We start from the raw sequence: 23,090 nt of genomic DNA on the forward strand, positions 1-23,090 counted from the left end.
GCAACACAACAATTTAATTCAGTGGTAAAGACTCTAAATTATATACATTTTTTGAATTAAATTCAATATTTTTGTAAAATAAATTTGGCAAAAAAAAAACATTTTTAGTTCTATTTCAGAACCAAACTTGATACCTTAGGTTTCTGATTGATTTAATTTTGAAATCCTAAGTATTGAAGAATAGTTTCACAAAAGCTTCAAGAGGCATAAATTTTGAAATTTACCTGTGCACTGAGTATATAATATATAATCATTTTCAAGATAGCAACATTAAGAATGAAGATAAATAAATAATATTTTCTTCAGTTTTTAATCATCAGTGTTTTCTGAGACAAATTACTCATGGAAAATAACAGATACACATTTTAATGGTGTTCTTTCTCCTATGCATAATATTAAACCGTGCATGGAACACAAGTAAACATTCTCCACATACCTTATAGAGTCATACAGTCATAGAGTCAGACAGCATGGAAACAGACCCTTTGGTTCAAACAGTCCACGCTGAACACAATTCCAAACTAAACTAATCTCACCTGCCTTATCCTGGCCTTATCCCTCCAAGAGAAAGCGAGGTCTGCAGATGCTGGAGATTAGAGCTGAAAATATGTTGCTGGAAAAGCGCAGCAGGTCAGGCAGCATCCGAGGAGCAGGAGATTCGACGTTTCGGGCATTCCTGAAGAAGGGCTTATGCTTATCCCTCCAAACCTTTCCTGTTCATGTACTTATCCAAGTGTCTATTAAATGTCGTAATTGTACCCACATCCACAACTTCTTCAGAAAGTTCATTCCATGAGCAAACCACTCTGTGTAAAATATTTGCCCCTCATGTCTTCTTTAAAAGTCTCTCTTTTCACTTTAAAAATATGTTTGCTAGTCTTTAAATCCCCCATCCTGGGGAAAAAAAACACCTACTATTTAACCCCGAATGATTTTATAAACCTCTATCAGGTCACCTCTCAAGCTCTTACCCTCCGGTGAAAAAAGTCCCAGCCTAATCAGCCTTTCTTTATAACTCAAACCCTCCTTACCCTGCAACATCCTGTAAGTCCCTGCAAGCACATGTGTGAACATCTTGAAGGGAATGTTAATTGTGTATCTTAGTCACGATTTCAGGCACAGCTGATTGCCTCTGCATTTCCTGTTGTAAATTGGTGACAGTCTCAGTGCGTTTTTGTCCAGTTGACAGGCATGGTGAAGTTGCAAGTGGAGTACCTTTGGCTCCTAGGTACTCCAGCCAATCAGAAGTTTAAGCTTTTACAGACGGGTTATAGCACATTAACATGTCATTCAGCTGACCAGATGCATGCTGGTGATAGCGGCACACAGAGGCTCCATCCCATTCCCAAAATGGTATACAATGTGGTGAGTATTTATAATCTTCCTCCAAACTCTGTCACCAAATAATATATAAACAAGAAATAGCTTTGACAACTGACTGTGGGTAATGTAATCAGAACATTGGCGATAGAGGCAGGAATAGGTCCTCTAGGCCCTGTTGATCTTCTACAACAGCTCTATACATGGGCATTGATTTGAATAGCGCTGAAAATGTGTTGCTGGAAAAGCACAGCAGGTCAGGCAGCATCCAAAGAGCAGGAGAATCGACGTTTCAGGCATGAGCCCTTTCTCCTAATTGATTTGAATAGGCCAACCTTCCTCCTGTTCTGGTAGAATGACTCTGACTTTCCTGGTCAATCCCCTAAACTGCAGTTACCTTTAAAGTCCAAAATGCAATTATCTCAGTACTGAATAGACTTAGTGACTGAACACCCACTGATCTCTAAAGGGAGCCAATCTGAAGATCCTGGATGCTTGATAAGAAAGAGAAAGCTACCTTCTTTTACAACACAGGGAAACCCCTCTGTGACCTTAGTTAATGCAATCCATCTCATTACTGTTCCTATCGTAGTCACAACGTACAGAATCAGGAACTCAGTGTCCACTGCTAACAGCTCATGCACAACTAAACTGGAGATTGTAGAGATTGTAACAAGGTCAATCAGGTGTATGTTATATGAGTTCCCCAATACTGAACAGCCTGGACAGAATAAATGTTGGGAAGATGTTTCCATTGACAGGAGAGACTAGGGCCCGAGGGCACAGCCTTCGAGTAAAGGGAAGACTCTTTTAGACGGAGATAAGGAGAAACTTCCTCAGCCAGACAGTGGGGAATCGATGGAATTCATTACCATAGAAACCAGGTGGTGGAGGCCAGGTCTTAGAGGAGCAACAATGAATCAAGAATAGTCAGCATGGCTTTGTCAGGGAGAGATTAGGTCTAACAAACTTAATTTGAATTTTTTTGAGGAGGTGACTAGGTCTGATTATGAAAGGCATAGATCGGGTCAATGGGAATAAACCTTTCCCCTCAGTAGTGGGTTTCAGGTATGGGGCAGGATGAAGAGCTTATGCTCGAAAAATCAATTTTCCTGCTCCTCAGATGCTGCCTGACCAGTTGTGCTTTTCCAGCACCACACTCTCAACTACATTTAAGTGGAACCTAGACAAGTATTTAAGGGAGAATGTAATAGAAGGTCATAACAATATATTTATATCTGGAATGATGGGAGGTTGCTTGAGTAAAGCATGAAGACTCCCCTGCACTTGTTGGGCTGAATGGCCTGCTTCTTTGTTACACATGCCATCTGATCTTATGCACCTCTTCTGATCACCTTTCAGGAAGTTCTTCCTAGGTTATAACAACTCAGTACATAAAGTATTTTCTCCTCATGTCACCTTTGGTTATTTTTTAAAAATACCTTAGATCTGTTACCAACCTTTTTCCCACTGGAAATAGTTGCGCTATCACAGTATTGCAAAAAAGTCTAATTTGTGGAACTCTGTCAAACTCCTTCTGAAAGTCTATATGTGCAATACCAACCTCATTATCCTCATCAATATTTCGATCAAAGGAGAGTCTGTCTATTCATAGGGTCATAGAACATTACAGTCCAGTTTGAGGCCCTTTGGCCAATTGCATCCAAGCTAATTATCAACTGCCTGCATACTATAATTCCATTTCTCATCACTTGGCCCATAGCATACAAGACTATGATGTTTTAAGTGTTCATCTAAATATTTCTTAAAAGTTGTAATGATTCCCACATCCACCACCCTTTCAGACACTGAGTTCCAGACAGCCACCTAATAAAATAATTTACCCTCAAATCCCCTCTAAACCTCCTGCCCCCTACCTGAAAACCACTACTGAGGGGAAAGGTTAATTCCCATTGGCCCTATCTATGCCTTTCATAGTCAGACCTAGTCACCTCCTCACAAAAACTCAAATCAAGTTTGTTAGACATGATCTCTCCCTGACAAAGCATTGCTGATGAATCTTGATTAATCCTTGCTCCACTAATTGAAAATAAATTCTGTCCCTCAGAATACAGAATTTTTTGTTTTCCTACCACTAATGTTAGACTCAGTAGTCTATCGTACCCTGCTTTCTCCTTACCAACCTTCTTGAATAAAGATACTAGGTTAATCTTTCAATCCTCTGGCACCTTTCCCATGTGCATAGACGATTTGAAGTTATATTATGTTTTTCTAGGTGCACTGATAAAATTTCCTTGGTAGCATATTTGATAGATTTCAGCATTTTCCCAATAACTAACTTACTTTCCTGAATTAGTGGTGTTAGGTTTGCAATGTTTCAGTCCACTGGGACCATTGCAGAAGTAAGAGAATTTAGTAAAATCATAACCAGTACTTCCACCAGCTCTGGGGTTGTAGTGAGGACTTGGGGTAAAATAGGGAGCATACTCCACCCATAAACTCCTACTTGAGCTGAAAATGTGTTGCTGGAAAAGCGCAGCAGGTCAGGCAGCATCCAAGGAACAGGAAGTTCGATGTTTTGGGCATAAGCCCTTCATAAGAAATATTTAGATGAACACTTAAAACATCATAGTCTTGTATGCTATGGGCCGAGTGATGAGAAATGGAATTATAGTATGCAGGCAGTTGATAATTAGCTTGGATGCAATTGGCCAAAGGGCCTCAAACTGTACTGTAATGTTCTATGACCCTATGAATAGACAGGAAGGGCTTATGCCCGAAACATCGATTCTCCTGTTCCTTGGATGCTGCCTGACCTGCTGCGCTTTTCCAGCAACACGTTTCCAGCTGTGATCTCCAGCATCTGCAGACCTCACTTTCTCCCCATAAACTCATACTTGCCCACATATAACGGCAAAACCCTTCGTTCACATATCAGGTGTAATTACAGCTTCCTGCCAGTGGGGACACTAGAATGCCTCCCTTGGCAGGAGTATAAAATGAGTGTAACATATCACAAAGTCATTCTGACTATTGTAATATTTCTATTATATTGGAACATTTTTATAGGACAAGCAAGTAGATGTAAGAGTTTTGAAACAGATATGCAGAATTGTAGCAAATCCTTCTCTTTAAAATCTTATGCGTGTTCTCTGAAATAACTTGAAAGAAGATGATATCCCATTACTAAGTCACCTTTTATTTATACATGGCGAGTCCATGACACTGATCCAGCTCCCTCAGGGCCAGCTCTCAGAGTGTCAGGATGTCTGACACTTCTGTTTATATATGTCAGCCATGGCTCCCTAACTGGACCAGATTAACAGATTAACAGCCCCGATCACAAGATCATAAAATATTGGGACAGAAATTAAGCTATTTGGCCCATTGAATCTGCTCCACCATTCAATCATGGCTGATAAGTTTTTTCAACTCCATTATCCCAGTTTCTCCCCGTAACCATTGATCTTCTTGACAATCAAGAACCTATTTATCTCTGTTTTAAATATATTCAATGACCTGGCCTCCACAGCTTCTTTGGCAGTGAATTCCACAGATTCACCACTCTCTGGCACCACTCTAATCTCCAGCATCTGCACTCCTCACTTTCTCCATTTAAATGTAACTGTACTATCCCCTTCAACCACTTGCTGTGGCAGCAACATCCACATTCTCACCATCCTTTTGTTATGAAGGTGTAGAAGTATACTGTACCTTTAAGAGAGTGAAGGGCTTAGAGAGGCACACTGAGTGCTGGAGAATTTACAATGTAACATTTGGTCCAGCTGTTGCCCAGATACAAAAAACAAATTCGAATTCAGCCAATCGGTTTAAATTATACCCCCAAAAATACCAAGTTCCAATCAAGTTTGAATTTAGTATATTGACGGTATTAAAATCCAATGACACAATCTGATGTTTTGGGAGTATTACATCAGGGAAATTTGAACAGTTGAGAGAGAACTGCCAAGCCACCAGCATGTACAGAGAGCCCAAACCACAGCTCTCTCAAAGATACCATTATCTATCAGTGACCTGTGAAACCAACATCCTAAAGAAGAAGAAAATCTACAGAGGAAGATATAAAGGGAAGGTTCGACAGCTGCCTGGTTTTGAAATTTGAATTTTTGGTAAATCTTAATTGAGGGTTTTATCGGGCTAGTATTGTAGAAGGGAAAGTAAAAGGTAGGTATTGTAGAGGGAGTTGTAGATCGTTGTTAGTTAATTATTCTCTGTTATACTTTAAGAAATAAAGTTGTTACTTTTTACTGTACTGCCCCTCTAATTTTCACAGATTACTGTACGGGATAAATCTTTTCTGTGTTGCTGATTTCAATTAAGCAGGTGGGTTTACTCCATGTCATAACACTTTGGATGAAGAAGTTTCTTCTGAATTCCCTTTCAGGTTTCCTTGTGACTACCATAACTGACAAAGGTAATTGCTAAATGCTTGAAGGTACATGTTTACAGGACTTTGTGGGCAGCACGGTGGCACAGTGGTTAGCACTGCTGCCTCACAGCGCCGGAGACCCGGGTTCAATTCCCGACTCAGGCGACTGACTGTGTGGAGTTTGCACGTTCTCCCCGTGTCTGCGTGGGTTTCCTCCGGGTGCTCCGGTTTCCTCCCACAGTCCAAAGATGAGCAGGTCAGGTGAATTGGCCATGCTAAATTGCCCATAGTGTTAGGTAAGGGGTAAATGTAGGGGTATGGGTGGGTTTCGCTTCGGCGGGTCAGTGTGGACTTGTTGGGCCGAAGGGCCTGTTTCCACACTGTAAATCTAATCTAATAGAGGGTAAGACTATTTGGATATTTTTTCCAAAGAGCTGGTCCAGGCATGATCAACCAAATAGCCTCCTTCTCTGCAGTATAATTTCTAAGCACATGGTCTCATGAAGGGGAAATCGCATTTGCTTGACAAATCAGAGTGGTACTAATCAGAAGGGGTCAGCATAAAGATAATGGTCTGTTGGGCATCTATCAAGGCTGTTACCATGAGGGTCGATAAAGGAGAAATTGTAGGTGTGGTACATATGGATTTTTACAAAGCATTTAATGAGGAGCAACATAAAACGTTATTACACAAAATTATGACTTGTGCACTTAAGACCAATACACGAATGTGAGTAAAGAATAAACGGTCAAAATCAGACAGTCGAGATTGTTGCAAAATTGGGTAGAGTAATTGTAGATCGGGAGGCAGGAAGTTAGAATTTGGAGTTTGTAAAATTGTAAAATGCTAGGGTGGAAGCATTGCATGGTCCCTCTAAAAGATGGTGTTTTCTTCTGCACTTAGAGATTAAAATAGATGTCTGTGAGCAGCTGTTTGAATTAGTCAGTACACAGAGAGCCCAAACTGAAACATTTGCATTAAAAGGTTGTATAATTAGCAGACCAAGCAGTAGTTTTTATTAAGATATCAGGTTTTGAATTCAGCCAATCAAAGTGAACCAGGCATTTAAATATAAAATAAAACCTATTCCAGTTAAATCTGATGGTTTTGACAATATAGGACAAATCCTATATAAGATATACTGATATGTCATCATGGGGATTAAAGAAGGGGGCAGTTGGATAAAGACCCCTTGCCAACAGCCCTCAGCTCCCGAGAGAGAAATTGGTTCTCACAGTCATCTATGTATCTAAAAATAATGGTACCAACGTTAGAAAAAGGCATTCCTGACAGAAGAAACAACAAAAGAAGGCACAGAATATTCTGGAAAACATGTAACCCAACTACCATTTCGAGAGACTAGGTTCTATTTTTGTTATATGAGTGGGACATATATTTACTGGAGCAGCATGCCATTAGAATATTGATTTATTCAGAAATTGTTAGGAGTTTGAAGGGATTTATTTGGTTTGTTAATTGCTCTGTTAATAGTTAACTATTAATTAGCAAAATAAATTATTACCTGTGCATTTTAAAGTGAGTGTCAGGAATTTATTTTAGTTAGCCCCTAGAAGGTTGTTGAAAATCAGGTTCCAGCACTTTTCATCCACCTTTTACAGGTTATAGGGTGAGGTGCTCCTCTTTGAGAGTTTTTTGTTATAGTTCTCATAGGGAGGTCGACCTCCATTTTATAATGAAATAAATGTGTCATTTTCAGGCTATTAATACACTACTGGGATGCCACCAAGATTAACGCTGGGGCTTCAGCTCATTGCAATCTATATTAATTTCTTAGATGAAGCGACTGAGTGTAATGGATCCAGGTTGGTTGACCAGACAAAATTATTTGGGACTACAGACTTTGAAGAAGACACAGAGAATGCAAAGAGTTATAAATAGGTGAAGTGAGCAGGCAAGAAGGTGGCAGATAGACTATAATGTGACAAAATATGAGGCTATTCACTTTGGTAGGAACAATTGAAAAACAGAATATATTTTAACTGGGGAGAAAGTATTTAACATTGGTGTTTACAGGGATTTGGATGTCTGAGTACAAGGAACACAGAAAATTAGCATTTGGGTACAACAAACTATTAGAAAGGTAAATATTACATTGCTGCAAATGTGTTGCTGGTCAAAGCACAGCAGGTTAGGCAGCATCTCAGGAATAGAGAATTCGACGTTTCGAGCATAAGCCCTTCATCAGGAATATTCCTGATGAAGGGCTTATGCTCGAAACGTCGAATTCTCTATTCCTGAGATGCTGCCTAACCTGCTGTGCTTTGACCAGCAACACATTTGCAGCTGTGATCTCCAGCATCTGCAGACCTCATTTTTTACTTAAATATTACATTGGCCTTTATTGTGAGAGGATTGGAGAAATTCTTGCAGGAATTGCTCAGTGCTTTAGCCAGGGTATTCCTCAACTAACAGGTTCAGATTCGGTCTCCTTGACTAAGAAGTACTTACCTTAAACAAAGTTAAAAATCACACAACACCAGGTTATAGTCCAACAGGTTTAATTGGAAGCACACCAGCTTTCGGAGCTCCTTCATCAGACGATAATAGAGGGCTCAATCCTAACACAGAATTTATAGCAAGATTTACAGTATGATGAATCTGAAATTATACATTGAAAGATTGATTGCCTGTTCAGCCTTTCATCTGTTAGAATACAGTGATAGTTTCACTTCTTTCATGTGTAAATCACAAAACCCTTTTTAAAAAAGGTTACATTCTTGGGTTAGCTGTTAACAATGGTGATAGCTAGACAATATGTTGAAGGTGTTGGCCCCCTGTGTTCTCTGTCTATGCCATGATGTTTAGATTGATTCTAATCTAAAAAGTGAGATAATGGATTTTACATAAATTTTTGCAGGAATTGCTTAGTGCTTTAGCCAGGGTATTCCTCAACTAACAGGTTGAGATTTAGTCTCATTGACTAAGAAGTACTTACCTTAAACAAAGTTAAAAATCACACAACACCAAAACTGCATGAATTTATGTAAAACTCCATTATCTCACTTTTTAGATTAGAATCAATCTAAACATCAGGTCATCGACAAAGAACACAGGGGGCCAACACCTTCAATATATTGTCTAGCTATCACCATTGTTAGCAGCTAAGCCGAGAATGCAACTTTTTTAAAAAAAGGTTTTGTGATTAATACATGAAAGAAGTGAAACTATCACTGTATTCTAACAAATGAAAGGCTTAACAGGCAATCAATTTTTCAATGTATAATTTCAGTTACATCAAACTGTAAATTCTTGCTATAAATTCTGTGTTAGGATTGAGCCCTCCATTATCACCTGACGGAGGAGCGTCGCTCCAAAAGCTAGTGTGCTTCCAATTAAACCTGTTGGACTGTAACCTGGTGTTGTGTGATTTTTAACTTTGTACCTTAAACAAGATTTGGAGATGCCAGTGTTGGACTGGGGTGTACAAAGTTAAAAATCACACAACACCAGGTTATAGTCCAACAGGTTTAATTGGAAGCATTCTCATGTGCTTTAACAATTGGTGTCATGTTGGCGCAAATACACACACCCTCTCACACACACTCATAATCACTCCCCCCACCCCACCACACACACACACACACACACACACACACTCATAATCACTCCGCCCACCCCACCACACACACACACACACACACACACACTCATAATCACTCCCCCACCCCACCACAAACACACACACTTGCACATATACTCATATAAATTTGTGGGATGAATTTGTACTTGCAGAATTACATTTGACTTTGCTCAAAAACTGCATGAATCCAGTAAGATTCAGTAAATCTGTTTTTTAGATTAGAATCAATCTGACCATTGTGATAAAGACAGCCTCATAGGGAGCTAAAACCTTCAACACCTTATCTGGGCAAACATGGCAGTAATTGTTAAAGTACACTTGAGAATGTAACTTCTTAAAAACATTTTGTGATTTACATATGAAAGAACTGAAACCAACATGGTCATTCTAAAAGATGAGAGACTTAACAAACAATCTGGGTCTTTTTTCAATACATAATTTTAGTTACATTACACTGTAAACTTTTGCTATAAATTCTGTGTCTTACAATCTTAATCTCCATAATCACCTGATGAAGGAGCAGTGCTCAGAAAGCTAGTGCTTCCAAATAAACCTGTTGGACTATCACCTGGTGTCATATGATTTTTAACTTTGCTTTAAACAAGATGCAGAAAAAGTTCAACGGATTGATTCTTGGGGCAAGAGGCTGTACTGTGAGGGGATATCATGTACAACCAATCCAGATTTGCTGCCATTTTGGCGAATGAGAGGGGATCTCATTGGGGTCCTGCAAATTCTGGGAAAACTTGACCCAATAAAATCTGAGAGGTAGTTTCCTGGCTGGAGAGCTCAGAACAAGGTGCACAATCTGATGATAAAGGGAGGGCTATTTAAAATGAAACAAAGTTTTTTTCATTCAGGCAATTGTGAATCTTTGAAATTCTCTACCTCAGATACAAAGTCTACTCAAGACTGAGATCAATTGGTTATTGAAACCTTAAAAGAATTAAGGGGTTTGTGGGTAGAGCAGGAACGTTGAGTTGAAATGGACTGAATGACATCACAGGTTCTAAAAAGAGACAGTACAAGATATCAGATGATGACACATCCCTCCCAAATCATCTCAATGCCTTCTATCTCACTTTGAACAGAATTTCAATGGAGAGGTAACATCTGTTCTGACAGGTCCTGACGAACCAATCCCAACACTCACTGCATCAGAGGTCAGATCAGTTTTCCTTTGTGTGAATCCAAGGAAAGCGATGGGACCAGGCGGAATACCAGGCCATGCACTCAGAGCATGTGCAGAGCAACTGGCAGAGATCTTCTCGGACATCTTCAACCTCTCCCTGCAGCAGGCCACTGTCCCGGCCTGTTTCAAGAGGGGCAACATCATCCCTAAGGCGGCTCATGCAGCATGTCTCAATGACTACCACCCAGCGGACCTAACTTCGGTGGTCATGAAGTGCTTTGAAAGGCTGGTCATGGCAATAATCAACTCCAGCCTCCCCACTACTCTTGACCCACTCCAATTTACCTATTGGGCCAACAGATCCATGTCAGATGCCATACCATTTGCCCTTCACTCCTCATTAAAACATCTTAACACCAAGAACAGCTACGTATGGATCCTACTCATTGACTACAGTTCAGTCTTCAACACTATTATCCCCTCGAGACTGATTACTAACCTTAGTGATTTCAGACTAAGCCCCACTCTCTGAAACTGGATCCTCAGTTCCCTGACCCACAGGCCACAATCAGTGAAGATTGGGGACAAGGTTTCATCCTCACTAACACTCAACACTGGAGCCCCCCCCAGGGGTGTGTACTCAGCCCCCTACTGTACTCACTGTATACCCATGACTGCGATACCAAATACCAGACTAATGCCACTTACACGTTCGCTGATGACACCACCATAGTCGGTCGAATCTCAGATGGCGATGAAACAGACTACAGACAGGAGGTAGAAGACCTGGAAAAATGGTGCACTGAGAACAACCTAGCTCTCACTGCCAGCAGAGGAACACATTATTGACTTTCGGTGGGATGTTACTCATGCCCCCCTACACATTAACAGCACAGAGGTGGAATGAGTGGAGAGTGTCAATATCCTGGCAGTGGTCATCCACAACAAACTTTTGTGGAGTCTTCATGTGAATGCACTGGTTACAAAGGCCCAACAACGTCTCTTCTTCCTCAGGCAGCTGAGGAAATTTGGCATGACGGCGAATACCCTTGCCAACTTTTATAGGTGCGCCATCGAGAGTATTCTGTCTGGATGTATCACTACCTGGTATGGCAACTGTACCATTCAAGATCAGAGATGGTTACGGAGAGTGGTGAACTCAGCCCGGACAATCACAAAGACCAACCTCCCATCTATAGAATCCATCCACCAGGCCCGCTGTCAAGGAAAGGCCACCAGCATTCTCAAAGATCCATCCCACCCTGGCAATGTTTTTCTACAACCTCTACCATCGGGGAGAAGGTACAGACGCCTGAACACACGCACCAGCCAGTTTCGAAACAGTTTCTACCCTTTTGTTGTTAGAATGCTGAATGGACTCACAAACTCTTAGCATTCGCCTGTACCTGTGTTTTGTTTGCTGTTTACCTATTATTTACTATCTATGTTACTTAACTCTGTTAGCTGCCTGTATTGCTCACAAGACAAAGCTTTTCACTGTGCCTCGGTACACGTGATAATAAATTCAATTCAATTCAATTCAAATGCAAGCGTGATCCTATCAATTAGCGAAGGAAACTCAAGTCCTATGTTGTATTCCAACTTTTGCCTTTTGTCTTGAAAAACCATACCGAGAAAGAAATCAGTCGGGCAGAGATCGATTGCATCCCCATTGTATTACAATAAGTGTTCCAATGCAATTATTCATCTGATGACTAAGCTGATTCATAAACTTAAATTTAAGGTATTCACACCTTTATATATTACAAATGACATGGAATTTACAGGACCCAAACAGGCCATTCATCTGTTCTGTGATACCATTTATTCCCTATTCAAATGTCCTCCCAGCTTATTCTATCTCACGCGACAAATTACATTCCATATTCCAACGTATATTTAGCTCACTATTGACTTCAACTACTCCACATTGTAATGAGTTCCACACTTGAACCAGTCTCTAAGTAAAGAGGATTCTCTCACTTTTAAGAAAATGTGTGACCCCACCAAGTGTGAACTTATATTCATTTTACAATCTGGGGGTGGGGGAGGTGACACTGCTTTCAGTGAAGCTGACTAATGTATCATAACTGAGTGTGGAATGATGAATATTCCTTATGCAAGGTTAATTAATTAATTGAACCAAATAGCCGACTTCTGATGAAGGGTAATCAGAATTGAAATGTTAACTCTGTTTCTCACTTCACAGATGGTGCAAACTCTGCTGAACCCCTCTAACACTTTCTGATTTTGTTTCAGATTTCCAGCATTCACAGTTCTTTGGTTTATTTGAGTGGTCAGTTGCTTCTCCTGCTTTCTACATTTCCATGTTCCCTTATCACAAACTCACCACTGATCAGGCCATGACAGAGTTCCCGGATCTGTTGCTCACTTGCAAGTCTTCCCTGTGGATAAGTGAGAAAAAAGCATATCATTTGATGAACATAAATCTGGAAAAGAGAACTAAGACATGTTATGGAGCAGGCCAGACCTCCTCAAAGCAATTCAAGAAAGTAGCCCAGACCCTAACTCGGTTCGGGTGCTTGAAGTAGGTGGAACGTGGATATTCCAGGAGGGATGCAGTTTGCCCAATCATTTCGTTTTAAACAAAGCAGAATTTATTTACAAGATTGAAACACACAAGAGAACAGAATACGGAATACCTTAACCTATTCAAAAAAAATTTAATGATGCTGTTCCCAATAATTGCAACAATCCCCATAAACACTCCTTGGCACAAAAGGTCAAATCAAACCCAGGGTCTGACAGGAGAGAAGTCAGAGACGGGGAGGGTCAGCATGGTCCTGCTTCTCTCAGGTCCAGCAGCTTCACAACTGACTGCCTGCTTTCAGTGAACAGCCAGACCCAATTAAACCAGAGATAAGCTGAGCTGGGAGAACTGGCCACTCCCCTTTCATTGTGCAAGTGTTTCTTTTCAACTTTAAAGCCCTTTTCCTAAGGAAGTATCTGTTAGCCACAATCAAATTGGTCTTAAAACCCTTCAACTCAGATTATAAGGCGAGATGCTCCTCTTTGGGTTTTTGGTTTTAGTTCTCAGAGAGCAACTAACCTCCACTTTATAATGAAATAAATGTGTCATTTTCAGGCTATTAATACAGTACTGGGATGCCACAAAGATTAATGCTGGGGCTTCAACTCATTGCAATCTATATTAATGTCTTAGATGAAGCGACTGAGTGTAATGGATCCAAGTTGGTTGACCAGACAGAACTATTTGGGATTACAGGCTTTGAAGAAGTCACAGAAAATACAAAGTTATAAATAGGTGAAGTGAGCAGGCAAGAAGATGGCAGATAGACTATAATGTGACAAAATATGAGGCTATTCACTTTGGTACAAAGAATTGAAAAATAGGATATATTTTAGCTAGGAAGAAAGTATCTAACATCGGTGTTTACAAGGATTTGCTTGGCTTAGTACAAGGAACACTGAAAATTAGCATACAGGTACAACAAACTATTAGAAAGGTAAATATTACATTGGTCTTTATTGTGAGAGGATTGGAGTAATTCTTGCAGGAATTGCTTAGTGCTTTAGCCAGAGTATTCCTGGACTATCAGGTTCAGACTTGGTCTCCTTCAGGAAGATGTACCTGCCTTAAACAATACAAGATTATGCGCCTCGTTCTGAGCTCTCCAGCCAGGAAACAACCTCTCAGATTTTACCCTGTCAAGATTTTTCAGAATCTATAGGACCCAATAAGATCCCTCCCCCACCCCCCGCATTCTCCGAAACTCCAGCAAGTCTGGATTGATAGTATATGATATCCCCTCACAGCACAGCCCTCCTGCCCAAGAATCAGTCCAGTGAACTTTTTCGGAGTTTGTGTCTTTTACGACTTCTCTGAAAAAAAGTCAAGAACACCATAACATTTAAAGGAGCAGCATCTTCAAAGGAGGACTATGGAGTCATACACACCACCAATTTAGATTGGCTCAAGGTGATATGAACATCTGGTAAATAAGGATAAAGTCTCCATAGTCTTACCAGACCATAGCGCTATTCTCTCATTAGAGAGAGGGGATTGATAGTGATGTAACCAAAGGATGTCACCATGCCTCAGGCGAGGGGAGAGGTTGAGGAGGAGAGTCCTCCTTGGTCACTGTGGAAAGTGAACCCATGCTGTTGTTGTCACTCGGTATCACAAACCAGCCAAATGAGTTAACTGACCTCACATGTAAAAGTAATTTAATAATATAGACATCCATCTTATCATTCAGGCATATTATTAATTTAGTCTGTATGTTACAGAGTTTAAATCAAGCTACTAGGATGCTGCTGTCCCACGATCACCTGTTGTCAGATTAATACAAATTAAGAAGCATCAAAGGGAAGATTTATAACTCAATGTGGAGAGAAGTTGTCAGGGTCAGCTTGATAATAACCAGGGGAAAGCGTCAATATCAACAAACATGAAAAATCATCCCAGTTTTAAGAGACCACTTAAATTTAGTTGGGATGCAGTTTCAGAATCTTCCGGGATGGGAGATTGACAAAATGATGAATTTAGAATCAATGGGCTGAGAACAAACTGCCTGATGTTGTTTACAATGTGTTCCTGAGATTGTTCCAGTAAAATTACTGGCCATTAAACGACAGTGTAGCTTGGGCTGGTGGGGGGAGGTGATTTTACACAGGGAATTGTTGTATTATAAACTGCACTGCCTGAAAGCATGCTGGAAGTAGGTTTAATAATAACTTTTATAAACGAATTAATACTTAAACAGTAACAACTTGCATTTATACAGCACTTCTAGTGTTGTAAAATGTTCCTAGGCACACCACAGAAGAGTTAGCAGAAAGATAATTGGCACAGAGCCATAAACAGGGCTAGTAGAAAAGGTTAAAATCAACTAGGTATAAGTGAGGACTGCAGATGCTGGAGATCAGACTCTATATTAGAGTGTTGCTGGAAAAGTACAGCAGGTCAGGGCAGCATCTGAGGAGCAGGAAAATCAATGTTTCAGGCAAAAGCACTTCATCAGGAAATGATGCCCTTCCTGATGAAGGGCTTTTGCCTGCAACGTCGACTTTCCTGCTCCTCAGATGCTGCCCTGACCTGTTGTGCTTTTCCAGCAACACTCTGATCTCTATAGTAGAAAAGGTGGCAACAGAGTTAAAGTGACTCGAAGAGCGAATAGTGGAGAGCCAGGGAATCTTAGGATCTAAGCAGCTGACAGCTGAGCCTTCAGTTGTGAACAGCACAACACTGGAAACGGACAAGAGGCCAGACTTGATGGAAACCAGGGAATTCAAAGTGTTTGAAAATAGGGGTAGAATTTGGAAATAAAAACGTCCAGTGTAGAATAAAGATGAAAAGGCAGAGGTGTGAGGCAAGAGAAAGGGGACCATGTCTAATTGCACAGCTTCATCATGTCACAATGGGCTGAATGGCCTCCTTCAGAGCTGTATGATCTTTTCTCGCTCATGAAGCTGCCTCATGTCAGGTATGTGTGGGGTGGAGAGTTACCGGGAAAGTTACTGCATGAAGTGGCTCAGATTCACTGTCCACAACATAAGACTATCAAGAAAGTTACAGCTAAAACTGCCCATGTCCCATTCCCTGGGATTTCTCAAGACAATACTCACAGGAGAACCTGGTTTTCCAGAAGTTCCGGGGATGCCACGCTCTCCGGCTATACCCACTGGCCCAGGAGGACCAGGAACACCATCTGTCCCAGGAAACCCAGCTGGACCAGGGTTCCCTTTGGGCCCCACCTCACCACGAACTCCTGGCTGCAAACATCAGGAAGACAAAACAAAAACGAATCAATAGTTTGGCTCATGTTGCACAGGATCGGGTTAAAGGTCAGATATCAAGTTGGTGTGAAATAACTGTCAGCTGCAAACTGACCAATTGAATAAGTGCAAGTGGATTCTTTCCCTTGTGCTCCTTTCTCTCTCCCTTTCTCCCCCTCCCAAAGGATACTGTCTTTTCATTGAAGAAGAGTCACATCAGACTCAAGTAACATTCGCTCTGTTGTTTCTCTCTCCACAAGTCCTGCCAGATCTGCTGAGTTTCTCCAGCAATCTTTCTGTTGATTTCTGCCTTTTTGTTAGGTCCAGTGAGAGGCTGTTTGCTGACATGACCGTTACAGCTTACAGCTGCCTGACAGAAATGTCTGCTGTAAACGCGGGGAGAGTGGTGGCAGTGAGGTGGAGGTGCTGGTATTGAACTGGGCTGGACCAAGTCAGAAGTCACACCACACCAGGTTACAGTTCAGCTGGTTTATTTGAAATCACAAGCTTTCGGAGCATCTTGTGATTTCAAATAAACCTGTTGAATTATAACCTGGTGTGGTGTGATTCTAACTTTGGGGAGAATGGGGCAACTTAGCATTTCCATCTGCCATCCAATGGTCAGTCCAGTGTGAGTGTCAGCTGGGCCTGTAACTGAGTGATCAGCTCACGCGCCTGGTTACAGGTGGACTTTGTTCCAAAAAAACATTTCTCCTGGATATGATGTCAGAATCATTTGCGAGGTGTGTGGTTGGTGTGGCAATGCTCATCAGGAGGCGCTTGACTTTAAACCTACGGTCCCCACAGCAGCCAGTTGGTTTCTCTGATGACGCTTACCTCTCCCTTCTGTCCCTGCGGTCCTGGCTGACCCTAAAAGGGGGCAGAACAAAGATGGTTAAAGATTCAATTCAGAAAGGTCTTCCATCTGTCCTGATGGCAATCGCTATGGTGCATTCAGTAACTGTGGTCACTCTCTGGCTGAAGGTGATTCCATACCCAGCTGAATATCCAGGCAACTGTATCCCTAACACTTCACTGAAAGAGAAGTCAAATTCTAAAAAGGACCTCAAGTCATGGGTAACCGGCCCTTATTCCTATTGCTTCTGCTCTTTTCTTAATTGCCTGTGGATGGGCATGAGAGAATTGTGCAGCTGGCAAGGCCTTTGTCTGTGTTCCTCACAACTAGATCCACATTATAATGAGTTACAGTTTACCAGAGCTGACCCTGAAATATACCAATCATTATTGCCATGCAGTTGAGCTCATTGCCTCTGTCTTTCTCTCTCACACACACACACACACACTTTGCTCATCCTCATGAGTTCCATCAGGCTCCCTTTGGGTTTTGTTTGCACAGATGTCCCAGATACTACCTTCATTATCATATTACTGCAACCAGCAATCTCTCCCTTCTCACATTCCAGCGGAACCTCATGATCAATTTACAGCAATCATCGACAATCACTCACTAATGAAAGGGTCAATCTAGGAAATTCCATGTCTCTAGTCCTGGGATCTGTGGGGCCTGGTGTGACTGATGAACCTGATCCCAGAGCCCCATCTCCGACCCACACATTGCGGTGGTGTTTCCGGGATTTGGGATTGGTCTTTGGCCTCGAGATCATTGTCATTCCTATCTCGGGATCATTTTCCGTCTTTCCTCTCGATCGCGACTGTTCTCAAAGTATTGGGCCCCTCTGGAAAGGAGTTTCCTCCAAGTTGTTTTCTCCTGAGGAAGGGTCTCCCATGCATTGATATAAGACCATAAGATATAGAATTAGGCCATTCAGCCCAACAGGTCTGCTAGCCATTTAATCATGGCTATTTTTGTTTCTCAGCCCCATTGTCCTGTTTTCTTCCCATAACTCTTGATCTCCTTACAATCTGTCCATCTCTGTCTTAAATACACTCAATGACTTGGATTCCATAGCCTCTTGCGGCAGTGTGGTCCTTAGATACACTACACTCTGGCTGAAGAAATTCATGCTCATGGCAGTTCGAAAGGGTCGTCCTTCACTCTGAGGCTGTGCCCTCAGGTCCCAGTCTCTCCCACTAGTGAAAACATTTTCTCCACAGCCATTCCATCCAGGCTTCTCAGAATTCAAAATCTTTCAAAAGAGAGCTCCCTCACCCTTCTAAACTCCATCAAGTATAGACTCAAAGTTCTCAACCACTCCTCAAATGACAAGCCCTTCATCCAATGACCCTTCCTGAGAACTGAGTTTTCCATTTCGAAGAAGGGTCACTGGACCTGAAACGTTAATTCTGACTTCTCTCGACAGATGAGCCCCATCTCCGACCCACACATTGGGGTGGTCCGCTCCGACCCGCTGAGCTTTTCCAGCCATTTTTGTTTCTGATTTCCAGCATCTGCAGTTATTTCGGTTTTTACATGAGGAATGGTGGTGGTGAAGATGGAGAGAAGGATGAGGGTGATGACACATCTCTGCTTGGCCCCTGTCTTAACCCGAAAGGCTTCTTTGATATTACCATCGGTAAGGAACATCACTGACATCAAGTTGTGAAGGTGGTGGAGGATGTTGACGAGTTCCACTGGACAGAGACAGTCATAGAGTTATAGAGCTGTACAGCACGGAAACAGACCCTTCGGTCCAACCTGTCCATGCCGACCAGATATCCCAACCCAATCTAGTCCCACTTGCCAGTACCTGGCCCATATCCAACCAGGACAACCAGTACCTACAACAAATCCGAAATCCAGACTACGTTCAGACCAACAAAATTTGGACCCAACCAGGACAACTAGTACCTACAACAAATCTGAAAGTCATCTCCATATCCCTCCAAACTCTTCCTATTCATATATCCATCCAAATGCCTCTTAAATGTTGCAATAGTACCAGCCTCCACCACTTCCTCTCCATACACATACCACCCTCTGTGAAAATGTTGCCCTGTAGGTCTCTTTTATATCTTTCCCTTCTCATCCTAAACCTATGCCCTCTAGTTCTGGACTCCTTCCCCCCAGGGAAAAGACTTTGTCTATTTATCCTATCCATGCCCCTCATAATTTTGTAAACCTCTATAAGGTCACTCCTTAGCCTGTGACGCTCCAGGGAAAACAGCCCCAGCCTGTTCAGCCTCTCCCTGCAGCTCAAATCCTCCAACCCTGGCAACACCCTTGTAAATCTTTTCTGAACCCTTCAAGTGTCACAACATCTTTCCGATTGGAAGGAGATCAGAATTGCACACAATATTCTAACAGTGGCCTAACCAATGTCCTGTACAGCCACAACATGACCTCCCACTCCTGTACTCAATACTCTGACCAATAAAGGAAAGCGTACCAAATGCCTTTTTCACTATCCTATCTACCTGCGACTCCACATTCAATGAGCTATGAACCTGCACTCCAAGGTCTCTTTGTTCAGCAACACTCCCTAGGACCTTACCATTAAGTGTATAAGTCCTGCTAAGATTTGCTTTCCCAAAATGCAGCACCTTGCATTTATCTGAATTAAACACCATCTGCCACTTCTCAGCCCATTGGCCCATCTGATCAAGATCCCATTGTAATCTGAGGTAACCTTCTTCGCTGTCCACTACACCTCCAATTTTGGTGTCATCTGCAAACTTACTAACTGTACCTGTTATGCTTGTATCGAGTCTTTGATGGGATCCTCCCCAGTACTTCCTGATTGAGTCAAAAGCCTTGGTCAGATCAATGAGGGCTATGCAGAATGGGTTAATTTTGTTCTGGCAATATCTCATTATCATATTGCAACCAGTAGCTCATTACTGTACAACTATTTACATCTCATTATTATAATATAACTGGCATGTCACAAATATTTCACTGTCAGCAGCACCTTATTGTAAATAACTCACTGATATGTAGCATTCAGCACCCTGTATGTGGACAGGGGAAATGTGTAGAGGTTCTTTCCCTCTTGTGGGAGAGTCTGGGGCCAGAGGGCATAATCTCAGAGTAAGGGGATCACCCATTTAAGACAGAGATGGGGAGGAATTTCTTCTCTCAGAGGGGAGTGAGGCTGTGGAGTTCTTTACCGCAATGGGCTGTTGAGGCTGGGTCAGGGGTGTATTCAGGTTTGAGATAGATTGTTAATCAGTAAGGGAGTCGGGGTCCTGGGGAAAAGGCAGGACCAAGTGAAATTGAGGCTTCTCAGACCCGCTGTGATCTTATTGAGTGATGGAGCAGACTCGATGGGCTGGATGGTCTCCCACTGCTCCTACATTTGATGGCCTTATATTCATCATATCACAGTGAATTATCGGATGATGATCAGACTGGACAGGCAGGTGAATCTGTAACCATACCATGTAACTGAGAGAGCTGGCAGTAATTATTGCTACTCGATGGCAGAGGGTGATATTGAGGTGTCAGCTGTGAGCTGTATCTGTGAATAACAAGGCTTGCTAAATCAAAAATAAATTCTGAGCTCATGGTAAACTTTAACTCACCATTTCTCCTTTTTCTCCTGGAAGTCCATCAGAACCTGCAAGTCCCTGTAAAATCATAAATACAATCGAGGTTAATTAATGCTTAAAGAATAAAATGTGAGCTGCATTCCCAGAGTTGATTAAACATAGCTCAGAGAATATTAGAGCTAGTGTAGTTTGTTTAGAGCATCGAACATAGAGCATAGAACAGTACAGCACAGAACAGGCCTTTCAGCCCACGATGTTGTCCCGACCGTTGATGCTCATGTGAGGTAAACCTAATGTACGAACTCTCAAATTTCTGTGACCATATGCATGTCCAGCAGCCTCTTAAATATCCCCATTGACCTCACTTCCACAACTGCTGCTGGCAACGCATTCCATGCTCTCACAACTCTCTGCATAAAGAACCTGCCTCTGACATCCCCTCTATACTTTCCTCCAACCAGCTTAAAGCTATGACCCCTCGTGTTAACAATTTCTGCCCTGGGAAATAGTCTCTGGTTATCGACTCTATCTATGCCTCTCATTATTTTGTACACCTCAATTAGGTCCCCTCTCCTCCTTCTTTTTTCCAATGATAAAAGTCCGAGCTCAGTCAACCTCTCTTCATAAGATAAGCCCTCCAGTCCAGGCAGCATCCTGGTAAATCTCCTCTGAACCTTCTCCAGAGCATCCACATCTTTCCTATAATAGGGTGACCAGAACTGGACACATTATTCCAAGTGCGGTCTAACCAAAGTTTTATAGAGCTGCAACAAGATCTTACGACTCTTAAACTCAATCCCCCCATTAATGAAAGCCAAAACACCATATGCTTTCTTAACAACCCTGTCCACTTGGGTGGCCATTTTAAGGGATCTCTGTACCTGCACACCAAGATCCCTCTGTTCCTCTACACTGCCAAGAATCCTATCCTTAATCCTGTACTCACCTTTTAAATTCGACCTTCCAAAATGCATCACCTCACATTTATCCAGGTTGAACTCTATCTGCCACCTCTCAGCCCATCTCTGCGTCCTGTCAATGTCCCGCTGCAGCCTACAACAGCCCTCTATACTGTCAATGACACCTCCAACCTTTGGGTCGTCTGCAAACTTGCTGACCCATCCTTCAAACTCCTCATCCAAGTCATTAATAAAAATTACAAAGAGTAGAGGCCCAAGGACAGAGCCCTGTGGAACACCACTCACCACTGACTTCCTGGCAGAATACTTTCCTTCCACAACCACTCGCTGTCTTCTGTCGACCAGCCAATTCTGTATCCAGACAGCTAAATTTCCCTGTATCCTATTCCTCCTAACCTTCTGAATGAGCTTACCATGGGGAACCTTATCTGAATGGCCTTGCTGAAGTCCATATACACCACATCCACCACTTGACCCTCATCAACTTGTCTAGTAACATCCTCAAAGAACTCAATAAGATTCGTGAGGCATGACCTGCCCATCACAAAGCCGTGCTGACTGCATTCAATTAAGCCTTGCTCTTCCAGATGGTCAAATCCTATCCCTCAGAATCCTTTCTAACACCTTGCAGACGACAGACGTGAGACTGACTGGTCTGTAATTGCCAGGTATTTCCCTATTTCCTTTCTTGAAGAGAGGAATTACATTTGCCTCCCTCCAGTCCTCAGGTACGACTCGGCTGGAGAGCGAGGATGCAAAGATCTTCGCAAGTGGCGAAGCAATCACATTTCTTGTTTTCCAAAGCAGCTGAGGACAAATCTGGTCTGCCCCTGATGACTTGTCAATCTTAATGTTTGTCAAAAGTTTCAGCACATCAGCTTCCTCAATCTCTATCCGTTCCAGCATGCACACCTGCTCCTCAATGGTTTCATTCACTACAAGGTCCTTTTCTTTAGTAAAGATAGAAGCAAAAAACTCATTTAGGGCTTCCCCTACCTCCTCAGACTCTATACACAAGTTCCCGATGCTATCCCTGATCAAGCCTACTCTTTCTTTGATCATTCTCTTATTCCTCACATGCGTGTAAAATGCCTTTGGATTCTCCCTAATCTTTCCTGCCAAGTCTTTTTTGTGCTCCCTTCTGGCTTTCCTCAGACCATTTTTGTGCTCTTTCCTCGTCTGCCTATAATCCTCTAGAGCTGAGCAAGACCCTTGCTTCCTCCGCCTTACATAAGCTGCCTTCTTTCTTTTGATGAGAAGCTCCTCCGCTCTCGTCATCCAAGGTTCCTTTATCTTACTCCTTCTTGTCTGTCTCAGAGGAACACTTTTATGCATCACTTGCAAGAACTGTTCCTTAAACAGTCTCCACACGTCTGTAGTGCCCTTTCCGTGGAACAATTGCTCCCAGCCCATGCTTCCCAACTCACGTCTGATAGCATCATAGTTTCCTTTTCCCCAATTAAATATCCTCCCATTGTGCCTGCTTCTCTCCTTCTCCATAGCTATGTAGAATGTGAGGCAGTTGTGGTCAATATCACCAAATTGTTCTCCCACCACAAGATCTGACACCTGCCCTGGCTCATTGCCGAGCACCA

At 42.2% G+C, this 23,090-nt stretch overlaps 1 protein-coding gene across 2 annotated transcripts in view; it reads right to left on the minus strand.

Annotated features, from left to right (window-relative positions):
• Positions 1-23,090, minus strand: part of col9a3 (collagen, type IX, alpha 3) — a 278,496-nt gene that overhangs the window by 14,932 nt on the left and 240,474 nt on the right. For both annotated transcript variants that reach the window (XM_060836555.1, XM_060836554.1), the window contains 4 exons: positions 20,609-20,653; positions 17,003-17,035; positions 16,016-16,162; positions 12,756-12,810 (listed from right to left, as the gene is read on the minus strand). In XM_060836555.1, coding sequence (XP_060692538.1) covers positions 12,756-12,810; positions 16,016-16,162; positions 17,003-17,035; positions 20,609-20,653 — 280 coding nt within the window. The remainder of the gene's footprint in view (positions 1-12,755; positions 12,811-16,015; positions 16,163-17,002; positions 17,036-20,608; positions 20,654-23,090) is intronic.

The sequence above is a fragment of the Hemiscyllium ocellatum genome, chromosome 15 (genome assembly GCF_020745735.1).
Source record: "Hemiscyllium ocellatum isolate sHemOce1 chromosome 15, sHemOce1.pat.X.cur, whole genome shotgun sequence".
Classification (NCBI taxonomy): Eukaryota; Metazoa; Chordata; class Chondrichthyes; order Orectolobiformes; family Hemiscylliidae; genus Hemiscyllium; species Hemiscyllium ocellatum.